Source organism: Oreochromis aureus, linkage group 23 (genome assembly GCF_013358895.1).
Source record: "Oreochromis aureus strain Israel breed Guangdong linkage group 23, ZZ_aureus, whole genome shotgun sequence".
NCBI classification, from domain to species: Eukaryota; Metazoa; Chordata; class Actinopteri; order Cichliformes; family Cichlidae; genus Oreochromis; species Oreochromis aureus.
This window is the reverse complement of record NC_052963.1, coordinates 3,771,282-3,795,126: the sequence shown is the minus strand read 5'-3', so window position 1 is coordinate 3,795,126 and position 23,845 is coordinate 3,771,282. Positions and strand designations below refer to the sequence as shown.

Genomic DNA, 23,845 nt, shown 5'->3' with positions numbered 1-23,845 from the left:
GGATGGATAGTAAGAAGCATATAAAGTTTATAAATATTCTGTCACATTTGACCTCTGACCTATTCTTCAAGGTCAGATGAAAACAAGTGATAATAATGCTATATAGAGCTATTTAAAACTGTGTTGGAAATCAAAATAGGAAATCAGGAAGGGGCAAACACTTTTCACACAACTGTATATTGATTCCCTTATTTTTGCACCCATCTCTCTATTCTTTAAGCCTTTTCTCTTTGTTCCTCATTTGTCTTGTTTCATATCCTTCAACCATCTGTCATTGTTTTCTTTTTGGTATGCAATAACTTTTAAGACTTTTTTTAAAATGATGAAGCTTAGAAATTCAATCAAACCAAATCAATTAAGCTGAGGCTGAGACTTTTTCATATACAGTCATAGTAAAAAGAACATACAATTCTGTGAATTCTAAAGTTCTTAGTAGACCATAAAATCAAGTAAATGCAAACTCAGATGAACAACAAAACATGCCATTTGACGCCTTGTCATTCAGCTGTGTGCTAGCGCAATAGAGTATTGCTGCCCATCAGTGTGGGAAGGGTTATAAGGTTATTTCCATCTAATTTGAAGTCAACAATTCAGTGAGAAAAACACAAGTGGAAAACATTCAGGAAGGTTGGCAGTCTTACTAGTGCATGTCCTAGCACATTCACCCTAAGGTCAGAGACACTGCAAGAAAAGATCCATATTTCAGACTTACAGGCCTCAGAAGGTATGTTCATCACAAGACCTCTGGAACATTGTCCTTTGGACAGGGGATACCAAATTGCAGATTTTTGGCAAAGCAAAACATTTGGAGAAAACTAAATACCTTACCTCCCATCAAAATAACTAGTGACTTGCTCATTGCCGCTGACTCTGACCACATCAGCATCCTCATCTTCCTGGACCTTTCTTCAGCCTTCAGCACCATTTATCACACCATCCTTCTCTCACCTCTAACCAGATAGCTTCTCAAACTTGCCCTCACTGGTACTGTACTTTCCTGGTTTCAGTCCTACCTCTTCAACAAAACACAGTTTCTCACCAATGGAGGCTCCGGCTCCACCTCTGCTCCATTTAACCAAGGTGAGCCTCAAGGTACTGTGCTTGGACCCTTTCACTTCTTCATCTTAATGCCCCACTTGGTCAGATCATCCCCCACCATGGTTTCTGGTTCCATTCCTATGTTGATGACATACAACTTTATCTCAGTACCAAACCCTCCACCCAGCTCTCCCCACAATCACTTGCCAGCTGTCTGCATGAAATAAAAACATGGATGTCATCTAACCAACTCAACTCAACAGTAATAAAACTGACTTCTTGGTTGTTGTCCCCAAAGCTCTACTCTGGGAGGTTGGCAATCTACATAGATGGTTGCCTCATCTCACCATTCCCAGACATTTCTAATCTGGATATTGTTTTGTACTCCCACTTTAATTCCAGGCTCATATCAAATCTGTGACCAAAGCAGATTTTTTTCACCTAATGAACCTAATGTCTCAAATTTAGCCATTATTAGCTTACTCTGTAACAGAGACTCTAGAACTCACCCACCAGGCTTCCAACAGACTAAGCTCTGGGAACACCCCCACTCTCATAAATCTCCACTGGCTTCCAGTAAAATCACACATTATTTACAAAATCCTTCTTCCTGCTTATAAATCCCTCACTCTCCTGTCTGACCTGCTGCACCCATACATGCAGTCCTCTGTCTTGGGACTGCTTTCTGTCCCTTGTACCAGTCTCCAAGCCTTTGGGGACAGAACCTTCAGTGTGGCAGCCCGCCACCCTCCGGAACTCTTTCCCATCTGAGCTTTGCAAGGCCCCATAACTGGACTCTCTTAAGAAACTTCTTAAACTCATCTCTTTAACAAAGCCTTTTACTTCTAGCTTGTTTGTGTATTTAGTCTTAAACATCCTTAGGTTTCTTCAAATGCGTAATACAAATAGGGGAGTGACCTGGTCATCTTGGAGTCATGGAAGCGACCATGAACTCCTTTTTTATACTATCTGTCCAATGGCTAGTCTTGGCCAAAACAGAGTCACGCGTTAGGGTTACTGTGCATGATTGTATACACCTGCAAATCTCAATGCACTGAAACAACGCTGCACAAAAGTGTGGGTCCAAATTTCTCCACAACAGTGTAAGAGACTGATAGAATCATACATAAACAATTCAAGAAATTGCTACTAAACGTATTCAGGTCCAAATGCTACTAAATCATGAGGTATAGTAAATTTTTCACAAACTTTTTGTCAAATAAATGACACAGTGTAATGTGTTATGCTGTTCATCTGAGCTTTCATTTCAACACCTGCTGATTTAAATGGAAGACCGTAGAACTGATAGAACGTGTACTTTCTTTTTACCATGACAGTAACTGTGTCAGCCACAGTTTGTGCTGTCAGTTGCTGGTTTTCAGCTTTTGGGTATATCATAGAAAGCGGATTTTAAACAACATAAGAGACACATGATATCTAACATAACATGATTAAGTTGCCAACCAACTGGCATGTCAGCGAGTCTTAATTTTACTTGTGAACCTATTTATCGACTGATTTTCAGTAAGTTTCTCATAACAGATCACTTACTCACAGTCTGAAACTTCCTTCTATTGGGCTGTTCTTTATTTCATCTTCAAGGCAAAACTCCCTGTTTGCATTAAAGAGGACACAACATTTGGCTGTTGTAATGCAAGGCTCTCTTAGTTTTTCATTTTTAAACTACCCCTACTCAACAAAAAACAATGGTGTACCTTGCTTTCTCTCTGCTTTCCTTTGCAGTAACTATTATTTCACTTTCTTCAGTCATACATTTTTCAAAATCTTTTGGCTCTGTGATCTAGGCTTCTCTCTTTAACAGTTATACTTCTTCCTCTCATAAAGAGAAATGAGAGCACGCTGATATGTTCCAAATAACAGCCATAGCACCTATAAGTTTTAAATTTATCCATATTCTCTAACATATACAAAGTGTGCAAGTGTTATGAATCCAGCCATAATTTTCACATAAGGTAACAAAGTTTTCCTTCATCATTATCATTACCGTTAAGTGAGTCCTCATGTGTGACTAGTACTGACTACTTTAATTGAGCACCTCCCATTTTTTAACCACATACGATGACCATATACAAACTAAGTACTGTGGAAAATTTATTGCTGGATGAACAACACTTCACAATAAAAGTCATTCTCAACGTGGAATCATTTTGGAACATATCACTACGCCGCCATTTCTCTCCATTTAAACTGCAAGCAGACAGTAAATAAGCTCGTTTTGTTACTTAACTTAACTTACTACAGTACTGTATGCAATTTTTATTTCATGTTATGTTAAGGATTAGGGAGGTCTCACTACTACAGCCTGACTTTCTAAATCTATACTTTCCCTCATTCAGTACTTTTTTGTTGGATGTAAAATTAAAGACCGTGCAGTTTTTATGTTAGCAGTGTGAATCTGACTGTTCTTCATTTCTCTCAGCTTCTCTCTCTTTGTTTGTCTGTTTGTTCATCAGACGGCCCAGGAAGAGGTTCATTCTAAGGAGCAAAAGGTCAAACTCCTGACTGCCAGTGTGAATAGTTTCATTGCCAAAGCCCCGCCCACAGCCCACGATGCTTTGCACTCAGAGTTGGATGTACTGACAGCCAACTACCAGCGCCTGTGCAGCCGCCTTGATGGGAAGTGTAAAACTCTAGAGGTACATTGCATTCTTTCTTTTCTTATTTGTTATCTCTGCAGTAATTTCAACCTTGGTATGCACAGAAAAAATGTATGTAAATTTTAGTTAATGTTATGCACTTTTATGTAAAATAGTCATGTAGTCACAAGGGGCTTCAAGGCTGATCCTTGCATACATCATGCACAGCTCTAAAGGGGTGTTTTGCTGTGGATGTGATTTTAGAGAGTGTATAATAGATATTATAGCTGAAATGAGCCAAGCCAAGCCAATTTTCAGGCTTTTCTCTTTTCCTTTTTTTCATTTTATCATTTTACCATCAGATTCTAAGCCTCATTAAAAAGAAGTCTCATGTTCAATTGTAGTCTACATGCACTCATCGTGGGAATGAATGTTACGGTAATTTGGGGGCTTTTAATTATTTATTTGAATTGTTCTTTTTCAAGGGTGGAATGATTGTACTGTACGCATCTTTAATTACTTTAAAAAATTGGATGCACAGGTTTGAATTTATGTTGCACAGGGTCAAAATTGTAAATACAGGCTCAAATATATACATGCATTAACTTAAATCAAGCAGTGCTAAAGCTTCTACAATGAAAGGGCAGGCCTGTTAATTCCTTGTTAGTGATCGTGATTGAGTACAATCGGTAGTTTTTGTTTTCTGTCGTAGAAAGCATTTTAGATACGCAGAACAATGAGAAAGTCCAAAGAACTGTCTTTTATCTCTTTAATGTTCCATTGTTTCCTTTATTTAAGCTCAAATCAGTTTGATGTTTGAATGCACTGGAAGTTACAGAAATATACAGATATTTGTGCAAAAAATGTAGCCAGTAAAAGTAAAAAAAATAAATAGTAAAGTACAGATATGTGAAAATTTTACTTAAGTACAGTAACAAAGTATGTGTACTACGTGTCTGTTTATCAAAATGAGGTACATTGGAGTTATATGTAGGTATTTAAACCTGTATAAATAATAATAAGACCACCTAATTACACTTATTTTTATTTCATCTAATTCCTTCAAAGTCTTTACTAAATATATTATGAATCTAGACCAGGGGTGTCCAAACTTTTTTCACTGAGGGCCACATACATACAAATATAGGAGGGGCTGGGCCACTTACTAGAAATTAGGTATATAACCTTAACTGTAGCATATTAAAGTTAGAAAAATCATTTAAAAGTGGTCAAATGTGTTATATTGTTGAATATAATTAAAGACAAAACTGCCTTCATCACAGCTTTCCATAAATGGATCTTTATTGATTTATTCAGAAAAAGCTTTGGTAGCTCATTCTCAGAACAGCAGCAGATTTCTTCTTGGACAGAAGATTTACAGCACAGAGAAAAAACAATAAAGGGGAAAATGGGACGGGGACATTTCAAGCTTGTTATTTAAGTTCTTAGGCTTAACAACACACCTATTAACGTTCGTTTGAAACCGTTATCAACATTAACAGACTGAACTGGACTTAATAACATGAGTCCATATAATTTTAGTGAATTATTCTGGTGAGTATCAGCTGCGCTGGGTATGTAAATGGGGCCATCCAGCTGCGGTGCTGGTCCGACGCCACTCGTGCCAAAAATCTGGACAAATGTCACTTGATCAAGGAGCAGATCTGCATCAGATGAGATCAGCTGACTACGTGTGCGTGCGCTGTGCACAGCGGTGTGTACTCTGTGTGTTAACAAGAAAAACACATATAAGAAAGTGGTGCGCAAAAGCAGGGTAGTGACAGATTTGATGCGCATTATTGATATTTGAAGCATGTGTACCTGCACATTAACACACGGGTACTGTGGAATATATTTTTACTCACCTAAAGTGCTCGTGCTCTCGTCCACTCCCCGCAAAAAAAAATTAGCAGCTGTGCGGTGTCTGTGGCATCGGTGCTCTCATCGCATGCGATGGAGTAAAAATCAAAAGCACAGCTTTATCAGACAGTTGCAGTTTAATGTTGGCTGACAGTCTTCAGTGCGTCGCACAACTGTACTTCTGGACATGCTGACGTTGTTGAAGTCCTGCACTTTTTCCGGGCACATTATTTCGGTGACTTTAACGAGGCCGTGTTTTATGAGGTCTCCATCTGAAAAAGGCTTGCCATGTCTTGCGATGAGTTGGGCGACCTCATAGCTGCTATTGGAGCCTTTTCCTGGACAATTTGAGCACGAAAAAATACCGTTTGCTGCCCCCGCAGGAGAGCTACCCTTTGCTTTAATTTCTGCTCTCGCTCAGCACCAGTGTAGGATGCATAGGCCTGATGTTTGGTTTCATAATGACGTCGTACATTATACTCTTTCATAACTGCCACAGTTTCAGTGCAGATCAAACAGACACACGTCCCCTTGAATTCTTTGAAGAAATATTCACTCTCCCACCGTGTCTGAAATTTTCTGCACTCACTTTCTACCGTTCGCTTCTTTGGTTCTGCCATGTTTGGTAACTTGGGGGTAAATTTCTTCTGTGATTGTCCTTTTTGGTGGAGCAACTGCCTTGATCAACAGTAGCTCCCCCTGGTGTTAAAACTAAGAAGTGCAATACACTCAAGCAAAAGTTGAAGTGCGGGCCATTTTCTATTCTATTTATAAAATTACTTGAGGGCCAATTAAAAATGGGGCCGGACTTTGGACACCCCTGATCTAGACATACTCATATATTATATAAACTGCAATTTGACAGCTTGACTGGATTGCTACTTAATTAAAAGATAAAATTACAAACTAATCAATGCTTGATTTTCCTATTATGTTCCTGAGAAATAATTACATCTGTGTCTTGCAGTTTGTAATAATTCATAGTTAGATAGTTAGTTTTTGTTAATTTATGTTGTAATTTATGTTAGGTCAGTCTGTCTTGTCTCTGCTAGCCAGCTAACTAGGCCTCTTAGTTAGCTAGTTTAGTGTTTTCTGTTAATTTATGTTGTAAATTTATGTTGCATGTAGCACCTTGGTTCTGGAGGAACGTTGTTTCGTTTTAACTGTATATGGTTGAAGTGACAATAAAGCCAACTTGAACTTGAACTTGAACTTGAATTCAGCTTTGACTGAAGCATTCTCTTGCTACCCTCTCTTTTTCTCCCATTCTCCAGTCTTTCTTACCTCTAACAATTGTATTGTGAGTGCAGGGCACGTGTCTGCTTTGTGTTGCAGGAGGTGTGGGCGTGTTGGTGTGAATTGCTGTCCTACATCGAGCAGGAGAATGCCTTTCTGGACCAGTTGGAGGAGAAACTGGACAAGACAGAAAACTTGCCGGGAGGATCTGACGAGCTACAGAAGGTGCTGAATGTGAGTGTCTGTCATGATCGGAGGCAATAAGACGCAGCGTTCTCAAGCACAAACCGCTTTTTTATTGAATTGTAGCAGCAGCGTACGTGCCTACATCAATTCCGGAAGCAAACATATATAAGACAGTATTCTAGCGACCTCTAGTGGCTGCCCCCATGGTAGCCTTACTAGGACAACATAAACAGATTTCACAACATCTCCCCCTTTAACAAAAGTACTTTCAACATAAAACAGTGTTGTCAGAACGCAGGACATCACAGGGGTAGACTACCCTCAGTCCTGATAAGGGATTATTCTGCCCTTAGGTCTCAGTCTCTGAATCTGAGAGGTACTTTAATCTCCCGCCCCCTGGAAGTCACTCTCACAGGTGTGGTAGGGCGGAGAGGAGACCCCGGGGCAGGGACTGGCAATGCCTGCCTTACTGGTGGTTCTTGGGAAGCAACCGCCACTTTAGTTGGAGTAGTCGGTGTAGCTGGAACAGTGCTCTGCTGCGGCTCCTCAGGATCAGCGGTGCCTGGGACAGGCTGAAGGTGTCGTCTGTTGCGGCGAGTCACGTTCCCATTCGCCATCTCCACCAAATAGGATCTCGGCTCTTTAGACTTACTGATGACCTTGGCTGGAGTCGTCCACCCCTTTTCCCCGTCAAGCTTCACTACAACATCCTGGCCTGGGAGAAGCTCAGGAAGTGGACGAGCTCAATGTCTGCGGTTGTAGAAGAATCTGTAAGAGTTCTTAGCTGCAGCATCCCTTTGGCACACCGTGTCCCTATTGACTGGACTGGGCAGCAATGTCTGTTCGAGTACTGGGACGGTGGTGCGGATTTGACGTCCTGTCATAAGTTGAGCTGGGCTTGCACCGGTTGCTGCAATTGGTGTAGAGCGGTAACTCATTAAGGCTAAGCAGGGGTCAGGCTGTTTGAGAATGAACTTGGCTGTTTGGACAGCTCTTTCAGCAGCTCCATTTGACTGGGGGTAATGAGGGCTCGACGTAGTGTGGGTGAAACCATAACTCAGTTTGAAGTCTTGGAACTCCGATGACGTGAACTGCGTCCCATTATCACTGACCAGTTCCAACGGGATGCCCCATCTAACGAACATATGTTTGAGCTTGTTAATGACCTGTCTGCTTGTTGTTGTAGTGAGGGAAGCAATCTCAATGTCTCTTGAAAAATAGTCAACAACGACAAGAAAGTTCTTACCCTCGAGCTCGCACAGATCAGCTGCAATCTTTTGCCAGGGGCCATTGGGCAAAGGAGTAGTCACAAGGGGTTCCCGTCGCTGTGTAGGCTTGTGCTCTCTACAAAAGATGCATGACCTCACCTTGTGTGTTATTTGAAGTCCAATGTTGGGCCACCACACTGTTGATCTTGCGCGCTCCCTACATTTAGTTAGTCCTTGGTGGCCTTCATGTAATTGGTCAAGGACACTGGGTCTGAGTGCTGTGGGAATTACGATGCGATCGTGGTAGAGCACTAGACCATCTGATTCTGAAAGGTGGCTTCTGGCTGCATAAAACCCTTGCAGTGGTGAGTTCTTTGCCATTCTCCGAGGCCACCCTTGTCTGATGAAGATGATTGCTTTTTGAAGCTCTGGGTCCCTCTGTGTAGCTCTACGAATTTCCTCCAACTTATGTGACTTGATAGGTTTGCTTGTCACTACGTTGCTCACATATGCCTTGACCTGGCTGTCTGTCTCGGACGGGTAGCATCCGTGCAGTGGATGTCTGGAGAGTGCGTCTGCCACCACTAACTGTTTACCGGGAACATGCTCAGCAGTGACATTGAATCGCATCAGCCGCATCAGCAGTCTCTGACATCTCAGTGGCGTTTTATCAAGGTCATATGAGTTGATCAAAGGCACCAAGGGCTTATGGTCAGTTTGTAGGCGTACATGACCCATGCCTTGGATGTAGCGGGCAAAACGTTCACAGGCCCAGACAGATGCTAAACACTCTTTTTCGATCTGCGAATATCTTTTCTCTGCGTCTGTGAGCGTGCGAGAACAAAAAGCAACAGGCCGTAACTCCCCCTCATGGTCCTGTAACAGTGCAGCACCCAGACCATAGCTGCTGGCGTCCGCACTGACAACTGTTGGTCGGCCTGCATCATAATAACAAAGTGCTGGTGCAGCCACGAGCATTGCTTTCGCTTTGTTGAATGCTTGCTCCTGAGGCTCGCCCCACGCCCATATAGTCTCTTTCTTGAGAAGATTTGAGAGGGGGTGCAGCACCGTGGACAGGCCCGGCAGGAATTTTCCAACATAGTTTATTAATCCGAGTACCTGCCTGAGTTGTTCTACATTGGTGGGGCTGGGCATCCTAGCAATAGCCTCCACCTTGCCATCATCAGGTTTCACACCATCTGCACTGATGATGTGACCGAAGAACTGTAGTTCATTCTTTCCGAAGTGGCACTTGGACCTGTTAAGCTTAAGGCCTGATGCTTTGATTGTCTGTAATACTGCATCTAAGCGTCGGTCATGCTCCTCTTTGTTAGCCCCGAAAACCAGTATGTCATCCATCACGACGACAGTCCCCTCTAGGCCCTTGAGCAAGGTGCTCATGAGCCGCTGGAAGATCTCGGGTGCTGAAGTTATGCCAAATGGCAGGCGTCTGAAGCAAAACCTGCCCATGGGAGTTATGAACGTGGTTAGTTTTTGGCAGCTGGGTTCCAGTGGTATTTGCCAGAACCCACTGGAGGCATCCAAAGTGGAGAAAACTTTAGCCCCTGCTAACTTGGGAGTTATGTCATCCAATGTGGGCAAGATGTACCGTTCACGCTTTACTCCCTTATTCAGACGTTTTAAGTCCACACACACTCTGACCTCATCCTTGTTGCGCTTTGGAGCAGGCACCATTGGTGCACACCAGTCTGTTGGCTCGGTGACTTCCTCAATGATGCCAAGTTTGAGCATGCGCTTTATTTCCTTTTCCACCTTTGGGAGGAGAGGAAAAGGCACCCGGCGTGGGGTGGTTACACTGTACGGCACTGCATCTTCGGTCAGCTCAATTTTACAGGTTCACAGTTCAGCAGGCCAATTTCTCCAAACACATCCTCTGTTAAGTCACTACTGATTTTGTTAACTCTAGCAACTAGTCCCATGCGCTTCGCCACTGTCTTTCCCAGTAGGTTACTAGCGTACTGCCCTTTTATAACTGTAATCGAGTACTGGTACTTTTGGCCTTTGTACACCGTAGTAGCAAGGAATTTACCCATGCACTTGACTTTTCCACCAGGGCTGTACACAGTTGGCTTACACTGGATAAGTTTGGGTCTCTGTTGTAGCTTATTACAGGTCGTTTCTGTCATAACAGTGGTGTCTGCGCCTGTATCAATTTTGAAATCAACTGGACTGCCATTTACTAGTAGCTCAATGTCCCAGTCGGCATCTGAGCCTGACTCCTCAATGACTGTAGTTTTTGGCTCAGTTACTACTCCCAGGAAAAGCTCCCCTATGAAGAATGAATCCTCATCTGAATCCTCTACAGCCTCAGCCCTGACCTCTTTTAGCATTTTGGTTTTGCATACAATTTCAAAGTGTCCCAGCTTGTTGCACTTTCTGCATCTTTTATTGCGGGCTGGGCAGTTTTCTCTTTTGTCATGCACCCTGTTGCATCTTTGGCACTTTGGTTTACTCTCACTATGTTGTTGCTCACGTACCTGACGAGGTTGGTAGTAACTCCTTCTCATGCTGTTATAATGCCTCTGTTTCACCTCATTCACAGTGCTTTCCACTCGCTCCGCACTTTGCTGTTTGACTTGTTCACTCTGGCGTGCCAGTTGAATGGCTCTATCCAGAGTTAGGTCCCCCTCGAGCTGCAGTTTTTGTGAAACATCTTTGTCAATTAATCCAATGACGATACGGTCCCGGATCTGCTCGTCTTTACTGCCGCCGAACTCGCAGTGCTGCGCGAGCTCGTACAGGCTCCGCACGAAAGCCTCGACCGTCTCCCCAGCCCTCTGGCTCCGTTTGTGAAAACAGGCGCGGTCGTGGATAACGTTTCTCTTTGGGACGAAGTGCTCGTCGAACTTCTGTAAAACCAGATCATACTCAAACTGTGGACTTGGCCTGGCCTCTGTAGCAGCAGGAAACACAAATGAGCCATATATTGGTTCAGCATCTCTCCCCATGGAGTAAAGAAGCGAGTTCACCTGCACTTCGCCGCTCTCCAGCGCTAGCTTGGACGCCACTCGAAAACGGGAGAATCTCTGCCGCCATATCGGCCACTCCGCCGGCTGTGTAAAGTCGAACGGCTCCGGAGGTCCAAATTTAGCCATTTCTCCGTGTAACTCGGCGTGAAGTCCTCAATTCTGACACCATGTCATGATCGGAGGCAATAAGACGCAGCGTTCTCAAGCACAAACCGCTTTTTTATTGAATTGTAGCAGCAGCGTACGTGCCTACATCAATTCCGGAAGCAAACATATATAAGACAGTATTCTAGCGACCTCTAGTGGCTGCCCCCATGGTAGCCTTACTAGGACAACATAAACAGATTTCACAACAGTGTCAACACAAGGATTCACGTGTATAGCTGGTAAAACACCAGGAGTGGCTCTGCCACGTTACATCAATAATGCAGTTTTGCTCCATTCTCTACACATTTAATCCACACTGGGAGAAGTCTTCACAGGGTAACTGATATTTGCTCTATGCTGTTCCTGTGTCTGACATCCTGCCCTCCTCGTGTGTGCTGTGCAGCCTAACGTGGAAAACTGTGAATGAATTGCTACTTATGTTGTGGATTTCTACTGAAGTTGACTCCAAGGGCTTTTTACGACAAGACTCATTCACCCAATCACACACATTCCTACAGCACTGTTATCGATGCCTACGCGCTTTCTCTAATCATTCTGGTGAACGCAGGGCAACTCAGTGTTTACTATCTCGCCCAAGGATACTTCGATATACAGGAACTGGGGATCAATCAGCTGATCTTCTGACTGGTAGTTTCTCTTATTTCTTTCTGTCTGTACATGCAGAGCATTGAGGTTCTTTTGCAGCACCCAGAAGACAACAGGAACCAGATCAGAGAACTTGCCCAGACCCTGATGGATGGAGGTGTTCTGGATGAGCTGATTCAGCAAAAGTTGGATGCTTTCAACACCCGTTGGGATGAACTTATGGCGAGGGTAAGATATACAGTACATGTTCTGAACTATAATGTAAGCACACAGTGGACAACCAACCGTGGAAGAACCGTTACTTTATTGTTTTAATAAGCAGTCTACTTTTTTCACATTTGTTAATATGTTTTAGGCCAGAGAGCAGTTTGTGCTCATTTACCTGAATGTGTGTAGTTTATTAGTTTGTCTGGAAGTAACAGTGGAAAACTCAAATGACCTAGTAAAGGAATCTGACTATCGAACAGTGTGACTGAAATATTTATTTGGAATGATCCAAAACTGCAAAGTTTTAAGAACTCCACTGTAGAGAAGTCAATTCAATCCTTAATTTAAAAGCCAAAGAAGAGATGCTAATATGGAAAAAAAAATGTTCTCTCTTTCTAGTCACTGTCAGAACTCTAGCTGCAGCACAGGGAGCTTTAGGACATCTGATAATTCATTGGTCTGGGAGACATGAAACATGGGGTGGATACACAGGGATGGCGGTAACTTAAGTCTCACTGCTGAAGGACTGATGACAGAATCAGTTTCATGACCTAAGGCATGCTTTTGGACCTCAGGGCAGTGCAGAAAGTCTTCCATGCAACAGATGAATTGTGGACCTCTGTCAGATACCATTTCCACTGGAATACCATGAAGCTGGAAAATTTGATCAATGAGTAACTTAGCTTTCTCAGAGGCTGTGGACAGTTTATCTAAGGCAATAAAGTGTGCTGACCTGGAGAGGATGGAAAGGATGGCTGTTGTATTTTTGGAGGTTGGTAGGCTGGTAACAAAATCGAGTGCTATATGAGTCCAGGGTCTATAGTGTGTTGACACGTGTTGTAACAGACCAGGAGGCCATTGGGAGCTACTTTAGTTTCCTTCTTAGGTTCAGATCAGGCATTGCTGTCATGTGTCATGCTCTTTAACAATTCACCGGAAAAAGTTTTGGCAGAAGTGAAACCGCATCATTTCTGGGCGTCTGCCTCATGCGCAATTATGGGGGTCTGAGCCATAAGCATTAGTGTCTGGGTGGGTCTTGTGGTGACACTGGAGCGGATCTCCTGAACTACAGTGACTGATTGCCATTGTTTACTGAAGAGTGGCACCACCTGCTCCTGCTCTGAGCTGGTCTTAAAAGCCGATCCATTGATTACTGCTCATGGCTCACAGGTGAGAGGAGACAGAAGTGGGAAGCAGACTGTCCCATATTTATAAAACATAAAGTTTTTGTTGAACTTTCTATATTAGACGGCGAACAACAGGTACTTTTATGTAATTTAATTGTTGATCTACTACTTAACTAAAAGTGGAGGTCTTTATCAGCAGGAAAAGTTCTAAAACTTCTAAAAAATACAGTTAGATTTTTTTAGCCACTGGTAGGATTTCTTGTTGTCACTCACATCTTCTCTTTGAGCTTGATTAATGATTCTTCTCTTCATCGTAATTTTCCTGGAGACATCTTATGTTTCTCTTCATTTTCACACGTAAACTTAATTGGGTTTTTTTCATCATTGCTCCCATTTTGTATCTTTATCTGCCTAATTCTTGTCCTCCATTTGTCCCTCCTTCCATCCTGGCCATCCTTCCAGTCATCACCGATGACATGATTGCATTCTCAGCCACTTGCTGTGATCCTCAGTGACAGATTAGACATAGTTGTGCACCTCCCTTACAATAGAACCAGATTAATGTTCTCCTTGCTGCCTGATAAGCCTTCTTTTGTTTATCTACCCTACATAGACTGCAAGAGTGTGTGTGTGTGTGTGTGTTTTGTGTTTTTTATTTCAGACCTTTTGTATTTTTGAGAGGAACAGAAGCTCCTACTCCTTGTTTCGGTATTTATACCAGCATGTATGCATGTAGGGGGAGACTGGGTAGCTCTGAGCCCTGTTTATTTGTTATCTATAAAAAAGACGAGGAGCCGAAAGACGGGACCAGAGTTTTTGTAAGTATTTCTTGGAATGATGGATGAGAAGCAAATGTGCACAGAGAGCAAAATATTGCCTGAATATTTTTCCTTTGTTGAGCTGAAAAGATGGCATTGAGGAAATCATTTTTTATTTCTTACATCTGGCACAAGTTTTTCATGAGCAACACTGTCAGATAACTAGGGTTGTTTGTCAGTTTCACAGTCTTCCCAGGGATTTCAGATGACCTTTGAAATCTTATTGTTTTAAAATTTGAACATAATATGCACCAGACATGTACTCAAAATGCCACATTAGTCTGAATATAGGCTGAGCCTGAATATATCATCCGAAGATTTGTTTGAGCAAAAGTCTTGTTACAGAAAGGAAAGGAATTGGGATTCAAGGAGATATCAGCAATTCATCTTTAAACTGACTAAAATTAAATTTTCTTATGCAAGTGAAATATGGTTATATATAAGCTTAGAGATTTAGTTTTCACTTATAATAAGTTAGCATTATTATTATATTAAGCAGGATGACAACACACGTTCAAAATGCAAATTCAGTAAAATAAATAAATACATAAAATGTTATAAAAATGCCCAAATGAAAATCTGATACTCTGTTTACTCTATCAGAAAGAAAAGGAACTCTTTTTTTTTTTTTTTTCTGTCATCATGTTTCAACTTTCTTTCCATGACAAGAGGTGCATGGTAAATAGGCTAAATAGAGACAAGCCATACTAATTGTTTAATCTTGGTTTATTCTCATCTGATGATAAAAGGTGACTTGCTATGAGTGGCCAAAGTACAGATGAAAGTATGACTTATTCAAGGTTCAAGGTTCTTTATTTGTCACATGCATAGTTATACAAGTATAACACACAGTGAAATGTATCCTGACACGATCCTCGACATGTGCAAAAACATGGGGGGGGGGGTAGAGGGATAACATTATAAATATATATATAGTATATACATTGGGTGAATGTATTGGGTGAATTCTGTTATTGACACAGTAGCCGTCAGTAAACTGAAGGCCTGAGCAAACTACAGAAATCGACTTTAAAATGGTTTGGGAGAAAGGTAACATTTTCAACAATATGTTTGTTAGATTCAGACAATTTTTAGGTTTTATTCAGCACAGAAACATGATCTACTTCACTTGTCAAATGCTGTTCTGCTATAACAGCTTATTTTGATTTAGAAAGTGACTCTGACATTGGTAATTACTCTTACCCCAGAGGCTTCAAAAAGCATTATTCTTCTTTTTCACCCTACTTAGCTGATGAAAAATAAGATAAGCGCAAGAGTCAGTCAGCTTCCTTTCACTTTTTTACCATTAGTTTATCAAGCTCTAGTTAGCTGAGAGAGCAGAATAAGTATATAATCTCATTATATTATTATTCCACTTTAAAACTCAGTGATAAATCTGCCCCATGCATGCAAAAACAATAATTAAATAATTTCACGTCTCTTTGTTCATTTCTTCAGATCAAAGATGCATACTTGGAGATTTCATTTCATTGTTTGGTAACAGATGAAAAACAATTGGAAGGTGTTTTTACCATAAGGCACTCAGTCGTCGATGTCAGTATGCACGCGATGGTTCGGGATAGAGGAATAATGAATAAGAAGAAACACCCTAGTGTGAGGGCCTCAGATGCATGCACTGCTAGCATAAGGCTTAGGTTGGCTCAGGACTATACTTGGAACCATTATCCTTCTGTATGGGATTAGTATGTTCACCTGTAACCGCATACATTTAAGCCTTCTCTCTCTCTCACACACACAGTCGCACAGGCTCTTATATGATGTAATAGGATTGTTTACTAGTTATTCTTGTCTGCAGTTAACAAGAGAGAGTGAAGATGGAAACACTGCAGTAGACACTGAGACACCTCACTGATAACAAATTTCAGAAGAGCGTTGGTTATATAGTGACAACACCGAGAGGACATGCGAGAGAAATCCCAGAATCCATCCTTCAACAGGGTACACACAGTGGGGCTGTGTGTCTTTGTGTAGATGTACTCCTGTCTCGTGTATGTAGCTGTGTTTGTCTGTTTGTGTGCTAATAGTGAAGCCTCTATGAGTGCTTTACTGTGCTAAAATTCTTATGTCCTGTAAATAGCTAGAAAATAGTCTGTTTTCATATTTAAAGATGGGTATGCAAACTGGGAGCTAGTTCTACAGGACAGGGGCCGGACTTTTAGTTATTGTTTATAACAGCTAATTATTGTTCTTGTTCTTCTGATTTACATGAGTTAGAATATGTCTTTTGACTTTGTTTTTCTTGTTTCCACAGGCAGCACTCAGGCAAAAAGAGCTGGAGCAGAACCTCCAGTGGGCTCGGGAGAATGACAAAACCCTGAAGCAGATCCAGGAATCCTTAGCTAACACAGACCACCACCTTACTGCATACCTGGCTGATCAAATCGATGCTCAGCAGATACCACAGGAAGCTCAGGTAGCCATAGTACAATGATCCTTCTATGACCTTTATAGTCACATGACAGGAACAAAGGCATTTGTTTCCTACTCCAACCAAGGAAGACAGAATTCCAAATGATGTCCTTATTTTACAAGACAAATTTTACAAACATTTGTAAAATGGCCAAAATAAAAAGAACCAGTTCTGAAACCAGTTTGGGCACCTTTAGCAGATTCAAAGTCTCTATTTAAGGGCAAATCCAGACCACCACTGACCAATGGTGGTAGTAAACAAACAGACACACAAACAGCCTCGGTCTTTGTGTCTTTGCCTCTTTTTCCTGCTGTCTTCCCCACACTTTGATTTGATTTCACTCTCTCTCCCTTTTACCATCTCTTTTTCAATCTCTTTCTTACTGACACAAACACATATACAAGAGAATAAAACAATGATTACATTATTGGAGCAGAGTGGATGACCATTCCTGAGACTTTGTTTTTAAAGAGAAGGATGGCAGAGACAAGGTGTGTGCGAGAGAATCTGTAAGTGTGGCGGTGATGTAGGCTTGCAATGTGTTTGGACTCCATCTTCTCTCTTCTTGATATCTCCTTCCCCCTTGTGGTCAGCAGAAGGTTGTACACTGTCAGTCCATTTAAGCATTTTTAGGGTTTATTTCACTTTGACTTTAGTGTTTAATTGAATTGAATAAATTACATAAAATTACATGAATTCTTTATGTATCATGTGTGTTTGTGTTTTCACAAGAAAATCGAGTCAGAGCTGAGCAGCCATGAAACGACCCTGGAGGACTTGAGGAAGAAGAACCAGAACAAAGACAAAGACCCTTCCCCAAAGATCATGGGACAGATGGACCTTACCCAGGTACAGAACCGCAGACAGTGTGCTGAAATGTACAGCCAGAATATACATATACAGACAGACAGGATATGGTGTTTACTGTAATCAGTAATCCTGTAGGACTCTTTGCCTATCATTATGTGTACTATGGGTCTGCGTCTTTTTATTTCCCAGAAAATGCTGGCAGATGTGTGGACTAAGTTCCGACTCTTCCAGAAGCCTGCCAACTTTGATTCTCGGCTGCTCGAGTGTGAGCGTGTGCTAGCCTGGGTCAAAAGTCAAATGGGGGTGCTGGACATCCGCAGTGTAGAGCAGGACGTGGTGCAGTCACAGCTGGAGCAGTGCATGGTGGGTATTTGTTTCACATATGAACTGATGAAGAGATTCTATTTTAAGTGGCTTCTATCTATTTGGCTTGAACAGAAGCTGTATAAAGCGCTGAGTGAAGTGAAAGGGGAGGTGGAGACGGTTATAAAAACAGGCAGACAAATCGTACAGCGGCAGCAGACTGAGCAGCCCAAAGAGCTGGACGACAGAGTGACTGCCCTGAAACTGCTGTATAACCAGATGGGAGCTCAGGTTAGGACACACACACACACACACACACACATACTGGAGTAACTCCACCAGCATAATCAAAGAATGTGTGTTTGTAGGTGACAGAGAGTAAGTTGGAGCTGGAGAAGAGTCTGAAGTTGTCAAGGAAGCTGCGTAAGGAGCTGAACGGGCTCACAGAATGGCTCGCTGCCACTGATGCCGAGTTGACGAGGCGCTCTGCAGTGGATGGAATGCCCAGTGACCTGAAGGATGAGGTGGCGTGGGCACAGGTACCTACGTGTATATATCAACATGAAGACAAACATTAAAGAGTGAACCTCTATTAATATCTTTTATTTTAAGTGCCTTTATAAACATGCGAGGTCACCGTACATAGAAAAGTTCTTCTGTCCTTGTTTCCTAATTGTTCTCAGTCCATCCATGGGGAGACGGAGAGACACCAGCCACAGCTGCAGGCAGTGGTGGACCTCGCCGAGGCCTTAAAGGCTGTGCTGCGCGGCCATGGAGGCCTTGTGGACGACAAAGTCAGCCTGCTGCACTGCAACTGGATTGCAGTGACTTCTAGAGCAGAAGAATGGCTCAACCTGCTGCTGGTCAGATATAGAACTGAAATCATTCTGTGATTCTACTCTTATTATATTTTCCATTTATCTGTTGTTTCCGTTCTAATATTAGACCTGGCTTGCTAAATATAGCTCTTGGAGATGTCACTGTTTGCAGAGTCAGAAGAGTCTGATTCTTCTCTCTCTCTTTCTTTACCTCTCTTTCAGGACTACCAGCAGCAGATGCACAAGTTGGATGGACAAATACAGGAAGTGAATGGATGGATCAATGGTGCAGAGAGACAAATGAATGAGATAGACAGCCAGGGACCCAGTGATGTATTGAAGGTTATATTGTATATATACTTTGAGGCTTTTTTCCCTATGCCATATGTTTCTTTCATGCCTTTGGTGAAGACAGTTTATACACCTAACATATGTGTCTTGGGACCTGCAGGTGCTACGTGCAGAGCTGGAACTCACTAGAGGAAAGATGGAGGAGGTAAGGTCTCTGGGGCAAGAGTTAATGTCCACCAGGGGGGACAACTGCCAGGCCCAGGTCAGACCCAAGTTGGAGCAGCTTAACCACAGATTTGACACCATCTCTCAGCGCATTACCTCTGGAATGGTAGGGAAGTACCTTTATATAGATATTCTTTTAGAGCAGAAACACACAGTCTGTGTGCATTTTGTTTGTTTGGCTGTTTCATATTTATTGTTAAATGCTATATTTTAAATCCTAAAATCCATGAATTTACTTTAATAGATTTCAAATTGTAGTTGCTCCTTAACTCTTCTTCTTAGTCTTACTACATAGGTCTGAGACTGTGTAAATAAATGTACATTCTGTGTGTATGTGTGCGCCTGTACATCTTTGCCATGGGACTGTGTGTGTGCGGCAGATGGCAGCATCAGCCAAGGAGCTAGAGCAGTACCACAGTGAAGCGCAGGTCTGGCTGGAGCTCCTGGAAGATGAAGTCAAACAAGGGGAAAACCTGAAGGAAGAAGATTTCCTGGAGGACAAGGTCTGTTACCCTCACACTAAGGTTCAGTCACAGCTAGTGTGACTTCCAGTCATTTTCTGTTTCGACTAACAAACCAAGCATGTGCTTGTGTGTTTAGGACTGTGAGGAGGGCGCAGTTAAGGAGTTACTATTAAAAGGAGAGAGTCTACAGAAGAGAGTCCCGGATCTGGACAAGAGAGAGGAGATCAGACTTAAGCATAACAAGCTGAACATGAAATACAACATAGTCAAGGTAACACACACAAGAGCTAATATTAAACAGAGCAATAACATGGGAGTATATTCACAATGTGTTATATCATTGCAATGAAATATCTAAAAGTTGCTGCTAACACATTAAGCCAAACCCTGTTGTCTATGTTCAAGTCATCAAAAAGTTACTCTTTGCTGGCTAGCATACAATGCTAATATGCTATTATTAGCTAATATGTTAACAATAAGCCAAAATAAAGCAAACCATTACATTAAATAAAATAAAACTTTAAAAAAGTAAAGATTTTTTAATTTTCACTAAGTACAAAACTAAACTTGTTGTACTTGCTTTTATAAATATAGAAGTATGTATGTAATACATTAAATAAATAAAAAACATGTTAAGGTGCTCATACATGCAAATACAGAAAGAGTTTGTACAATTAAAACTTTTTGAGTCAGTACTTTCATGACCAGCTTTTTTTGAGATAATAATTCTGGGAGGAAAGAAGCAAGATTAAATGAATGTTAGTGTTCTTCTCAGCTATAGCTGCACATAAACACTGTTTTATTTTGAATACATGTAACAGCAGGTCAGTTGGATAAAAGCTGTGTCACATAAAGATATTCGTGATATTCATGTGTGTGCATGTCTCTATGTGCTTGTGTGGGCACATGCATGTAGGACCTGCGCGTCCTTCGAAACAGGAAGGCATTGGCCATTGCGCCCCAGTGGTACCAATACAGGAGGAAGTCACATGACCTGCTTGCCTGGCTAGATGACATTCAACGCAGAGTGGACTTACTGCCTGACCCCCCTGAGGGAGAGAGGGTCAAGGTGATGATGCGCACAGAAACACACACACACACACAGTTCCATTCCATAAAGCACCACTTCTTTGTATTTTCTATTTGGCTTTTCTCAAAGACACACAGCCTGACTTTATCTTTGTCATCGCAGCTCTTCATCTCACGCCTTTTCTTTCCCACATCGTCTGCTTTGATCTTTTGTCATTCTGTGTTTTGCGGTATATATTCCTTTGTTTCTATCCTACCTCTCCCCTTCTCCAACTTTTGGACAAAGATTTAATATCAAAGATTTGCAGCTTTATCACATGGAAACACTCCCTGAGCAGTTTTTTTAAGGGAATAGTTTTTTTATTACGATCACTGATAGATTTTATCAAGGATTTAGTTATTTATTAATGGACCTAGAGTTGTATGCAATATTTTATTGTCTTTAAATAATTACTGTCTTTTAAGGCAGCATTGAACTTAAAATCCCTGTTTATTACTTCATGATGAATGATAAAACATGCTCCTATTTAATTCAGTATACTATGGAGCTTTTCTGCAGCGAAAATACTTGACCTTACTTGACCAACTTAGTAGCTTTAGACATTGCCAACATTATATTAAAACCATGTACTTTACTTATATTTGTCACTTGATTAGTTTTTCAGAATAATTTATATACACTGTGTTGTAAAGTAATCACTTATTTACCCAAATCATTGAATTCAGGTGTTCCAATCACTTAGATAGCCACAGATGTACAAATGACAGAGCAAGGTTACCGGAAGCTGAGGTGTATAGTGCACATCACTATAGACCTCCAAACTTCATGTGGTCTTCAGATTAGCACGGGACCAGTAGGTAGAGAGCTTCATGGCTGGGCAGCTGTATCCAAGCCCTACATCACCATGACAAGCACAATTGTAAAGCATTGGATGCAGTGGCCTAAAGCACGTTGCTACTGGACTCTAGAGCAGTGAAGATAGAGCAGTGAAGTGTTCTCTGGAGTGATGAATCACATTTCTCTGTCTGGAAATCGACTGGATGAGTCTGGGTTTGGCAGTTGCCAAGTAAGTGGTAATTGTCAGACTGCATTGTCTCAATTGTAAAGTTTGGTATAGGGCCATTTTTCAGGAGCTGGGCTCGGCCCCTTAGTTCTAGTGAAAGGAACTGTTAATCCTTCAGTGCACGATAAAGACATGGATGAGCAAGTTTGGTGTGGAAGAACTTGACTGACCAGCACAGAGTCCTGACCTCAAACCAATACAACATCTTTGGGATGAATTGGAGCTGAGACCACGAGCCAGGTCTACTCACCCACCATCAGTGTCTGACTTCACAAATGCACTTGGAAGGGAAAGCCTACCCAGAAGAATTGAGGGTTTTATAGCTGTAAAGGGTGAACCAACGTCAAATTAAACCCATAAAAATGGGATCTCAATCAATTTCATATGCTTGTGAAGGCAGCATTTGTAACTTTGTGTTACAGTCTGTAGGCGCTCCTTCTAGTTGCTAAGTTTTTGAAACTGCAGCATCTCAAAAAACCACAAAAATAATATTGTATGTTTAGGGCAAAATTATGTATTAAGATGTCCAATGATTTCTTATTTAGATCAAAGTGCTACAGCAGTGCAGCACTAACATCTGGCTCTGATTTGGAGAAGGTGTGAGAAGGAAACCCTGGACTTCCACCAGTTTCCCCGCCCTTTCTGACTCTCTGTATGTGTTTCACTTTCAGATGATCACTATGACATTTCGCTAAGCGGACACCCCACCCACACGTCTCAGACTCACCATCATTGCCGTGAAAGATATTCCTCACTGCTTGTCCGTCTGTGTCTCTGTCCATCCTTCTGTCTTTCAGTCTGTTCGTGTAGCTCTTTGTTTCTGTTCAGCCAGAAACTGCTTAGTTCACACATAGCACTTTTTTCTGCACTTGGCCAATGACTTTACTTGTTCTTTGTATGAATAAAGTCTTAAGGCAGTCAGTGCCTCATGATTATAGCACTGCTTTCTTTTTGAAATGGAGTTAAATACTATACAAATATACAGCCTGAACTTTGTATATGTTTATATGTGACACTGACAAACACAACACTTTGTCCCTTTTGTCAATGTATTGTCTCTGATGGGTAAATGATGTGCTGATGGGTAAAAGAAAGTGGAATGTGTCATTATTGATTATTTGAAATGTTTGTGTGTGTGTGTGTGTGTGTGAGAGAGAGAGAGAGAGAGAGAGAGAGAATGTGTTTCCAATACATCTACATACTTGTCTGTGCTTGCCCTACTTGGCCCCCAACCAATAGCAAGTGACCTTCCACATTGATTTTGTTCAATAGGAAATTGGCTCAGAGTTCGACAAGAAGAAGGAGGAGCTTAAGGAGGTGCAGGGCTTAGCCAATCAGCTTTCAGAGGCTGGAGCCACCAATCTAGTGGAGCCCCGCCAACTCCAGCTCAACACACGCTGGGTTGAGGTGGAGGGCAAGTTCATACCCTTCAAAAGACAATGTGTGAGTTTCAGTAGGCACAACTTGTGTATCGACAGTACTAACAGAAAATACTTTAATTATTATATTTCAATACTAACTCTTTAGTCTCTCAAAGGTAGTAGTAAAAGTTTATCTAACAACATGAAAGCTTCAATCCTCTCCAAAATCATCTCCAAATGAAGTTTAGGAGCAGTAAACTTACAGTCATGTTTAAAGTTAATAATCTTAAATCCACAGTCAGCCAATGAACAGTGTTCTGATTGAGTACAAACTAATATTGGTACCACAAACTCATTAGCTCTAACAACTGTGATATGCTAGTAGTGCTATCTTAATAATTTACTACTAGATTCAGAATTCATGTAGGCTGTTTTTTTTAATAGTGCCACCGAGGTGGTTAGCATAGAGTGGTTACATTTTGTGTGTTTCCCTATGAGACGTATGGACGATAAGAAACATTTAAAATACCAACGTTACCAACGTTATCTTTTAGTAAAATATTAGTCCCTACCTAAATACCCCAAATTTGGGACCTTGTCTATCTCTTTATAGTACATTTTTAATACCTTCAAAACTGATAGTACAATATATTTTTATGTTTTGAAAATCTGGATTCGATGAACTCCATTCAAGGAAACAAGTTGCTTTTTGTGTTTTTCTATGCTGCATTCTCATCCACACATTATATCTGTACACAAGTTTAAATCTCCTTGGTTGCTTTGTCTTACTCTGTGTCACTGCATGCCTCCTGCTCCACAAACCAATCACATTACTGGAAGTTCCCTGATCTGCAAATCACTGAAGATGTATGTATCTTGTAAGCCACTAACATGAAATCCATGTACATACACTTAAATGATATAATCTTAGACAGATACACATGTGAACTGTCAGATTTCAGGCATACATTAATTTATTTCTACATGTGATCTCAGACCAGTCTTAAGCACATTAGTATCAGTTTGTCT

General features: G+C 41.5%; 1 protein-coding gene across 1 annotated transcript in view; it reads left to right on the top strand.

Moving 5' to 3' along the window:
* LOC116316656 (dystrophin-like) overlaps nucleotides 1–23,845 on the top strand; it is a 233,304-nt gene that overhangs the window by 150,581 nt on the left and 58,878 nt on the right. The window contains exons 31-45 of the mRNA XM_039607248.1: nucleotides 3,513–3,695; nucleotides 6,831–6,965; nucleotides 11,947–12,096; nucleotides 16,293–16,454; nucleotides 17,184–17,300; nucleotides 17,451–17,624; nucleotides 17,700–17,855; nucleotides 17,933–18,103; nucleotides 18,248–18,427; nucleotides 18,605–18,724; nucleotides 18,834–19,004; nucleotides 19,279–19,401; nucleotides 19,499–19,633; nucleotides 20,279–20,431; nucleotides 22,728–22,898. Coding sequence (XP_039463182.1) covers nucleotides 3,513–3,695; nucleotides 6,831–6,965; nucleotides 11,947–12,096; nucleotides 16,293–16,454; nucleotides 17,184–17,300; nucleotides 17,451–17,624; nucleotides 17,700–17,855; nucleotides 17,933–18,103; nucleotides 18,248–18,427; nucleotides 18,605–18,724; nucleotides 18,834–19,004; nucleotides 19,279–19,401; nucleotides 19,499–19,633; nucleotides 20,279–20,431; nucleotides 22,728–22,898 — 2,301 coding nt within the window. The remainder of the gene's footprint in view (nucleotides 1–3,512; nucleotides 3,696–6,830; nucleotides 6,966–11,946; nucleotides 12,097–16,292; nucleotides 16,455–17,183; nucleotides 17,301–17,450; nucleotides 17,625–17,699; nucleotides 17,856–17,932; nucleotides 18,104–18,247; nucleotides 18,428–18,604; nucleotides 18,725–18,833; nucleotides 19,005–19,278; nucleotides 19,402–19,498; nucleotides 19,634–20,278; nucleotides 20,432–22,727; nucleotides 22,899–23,845) is intronic.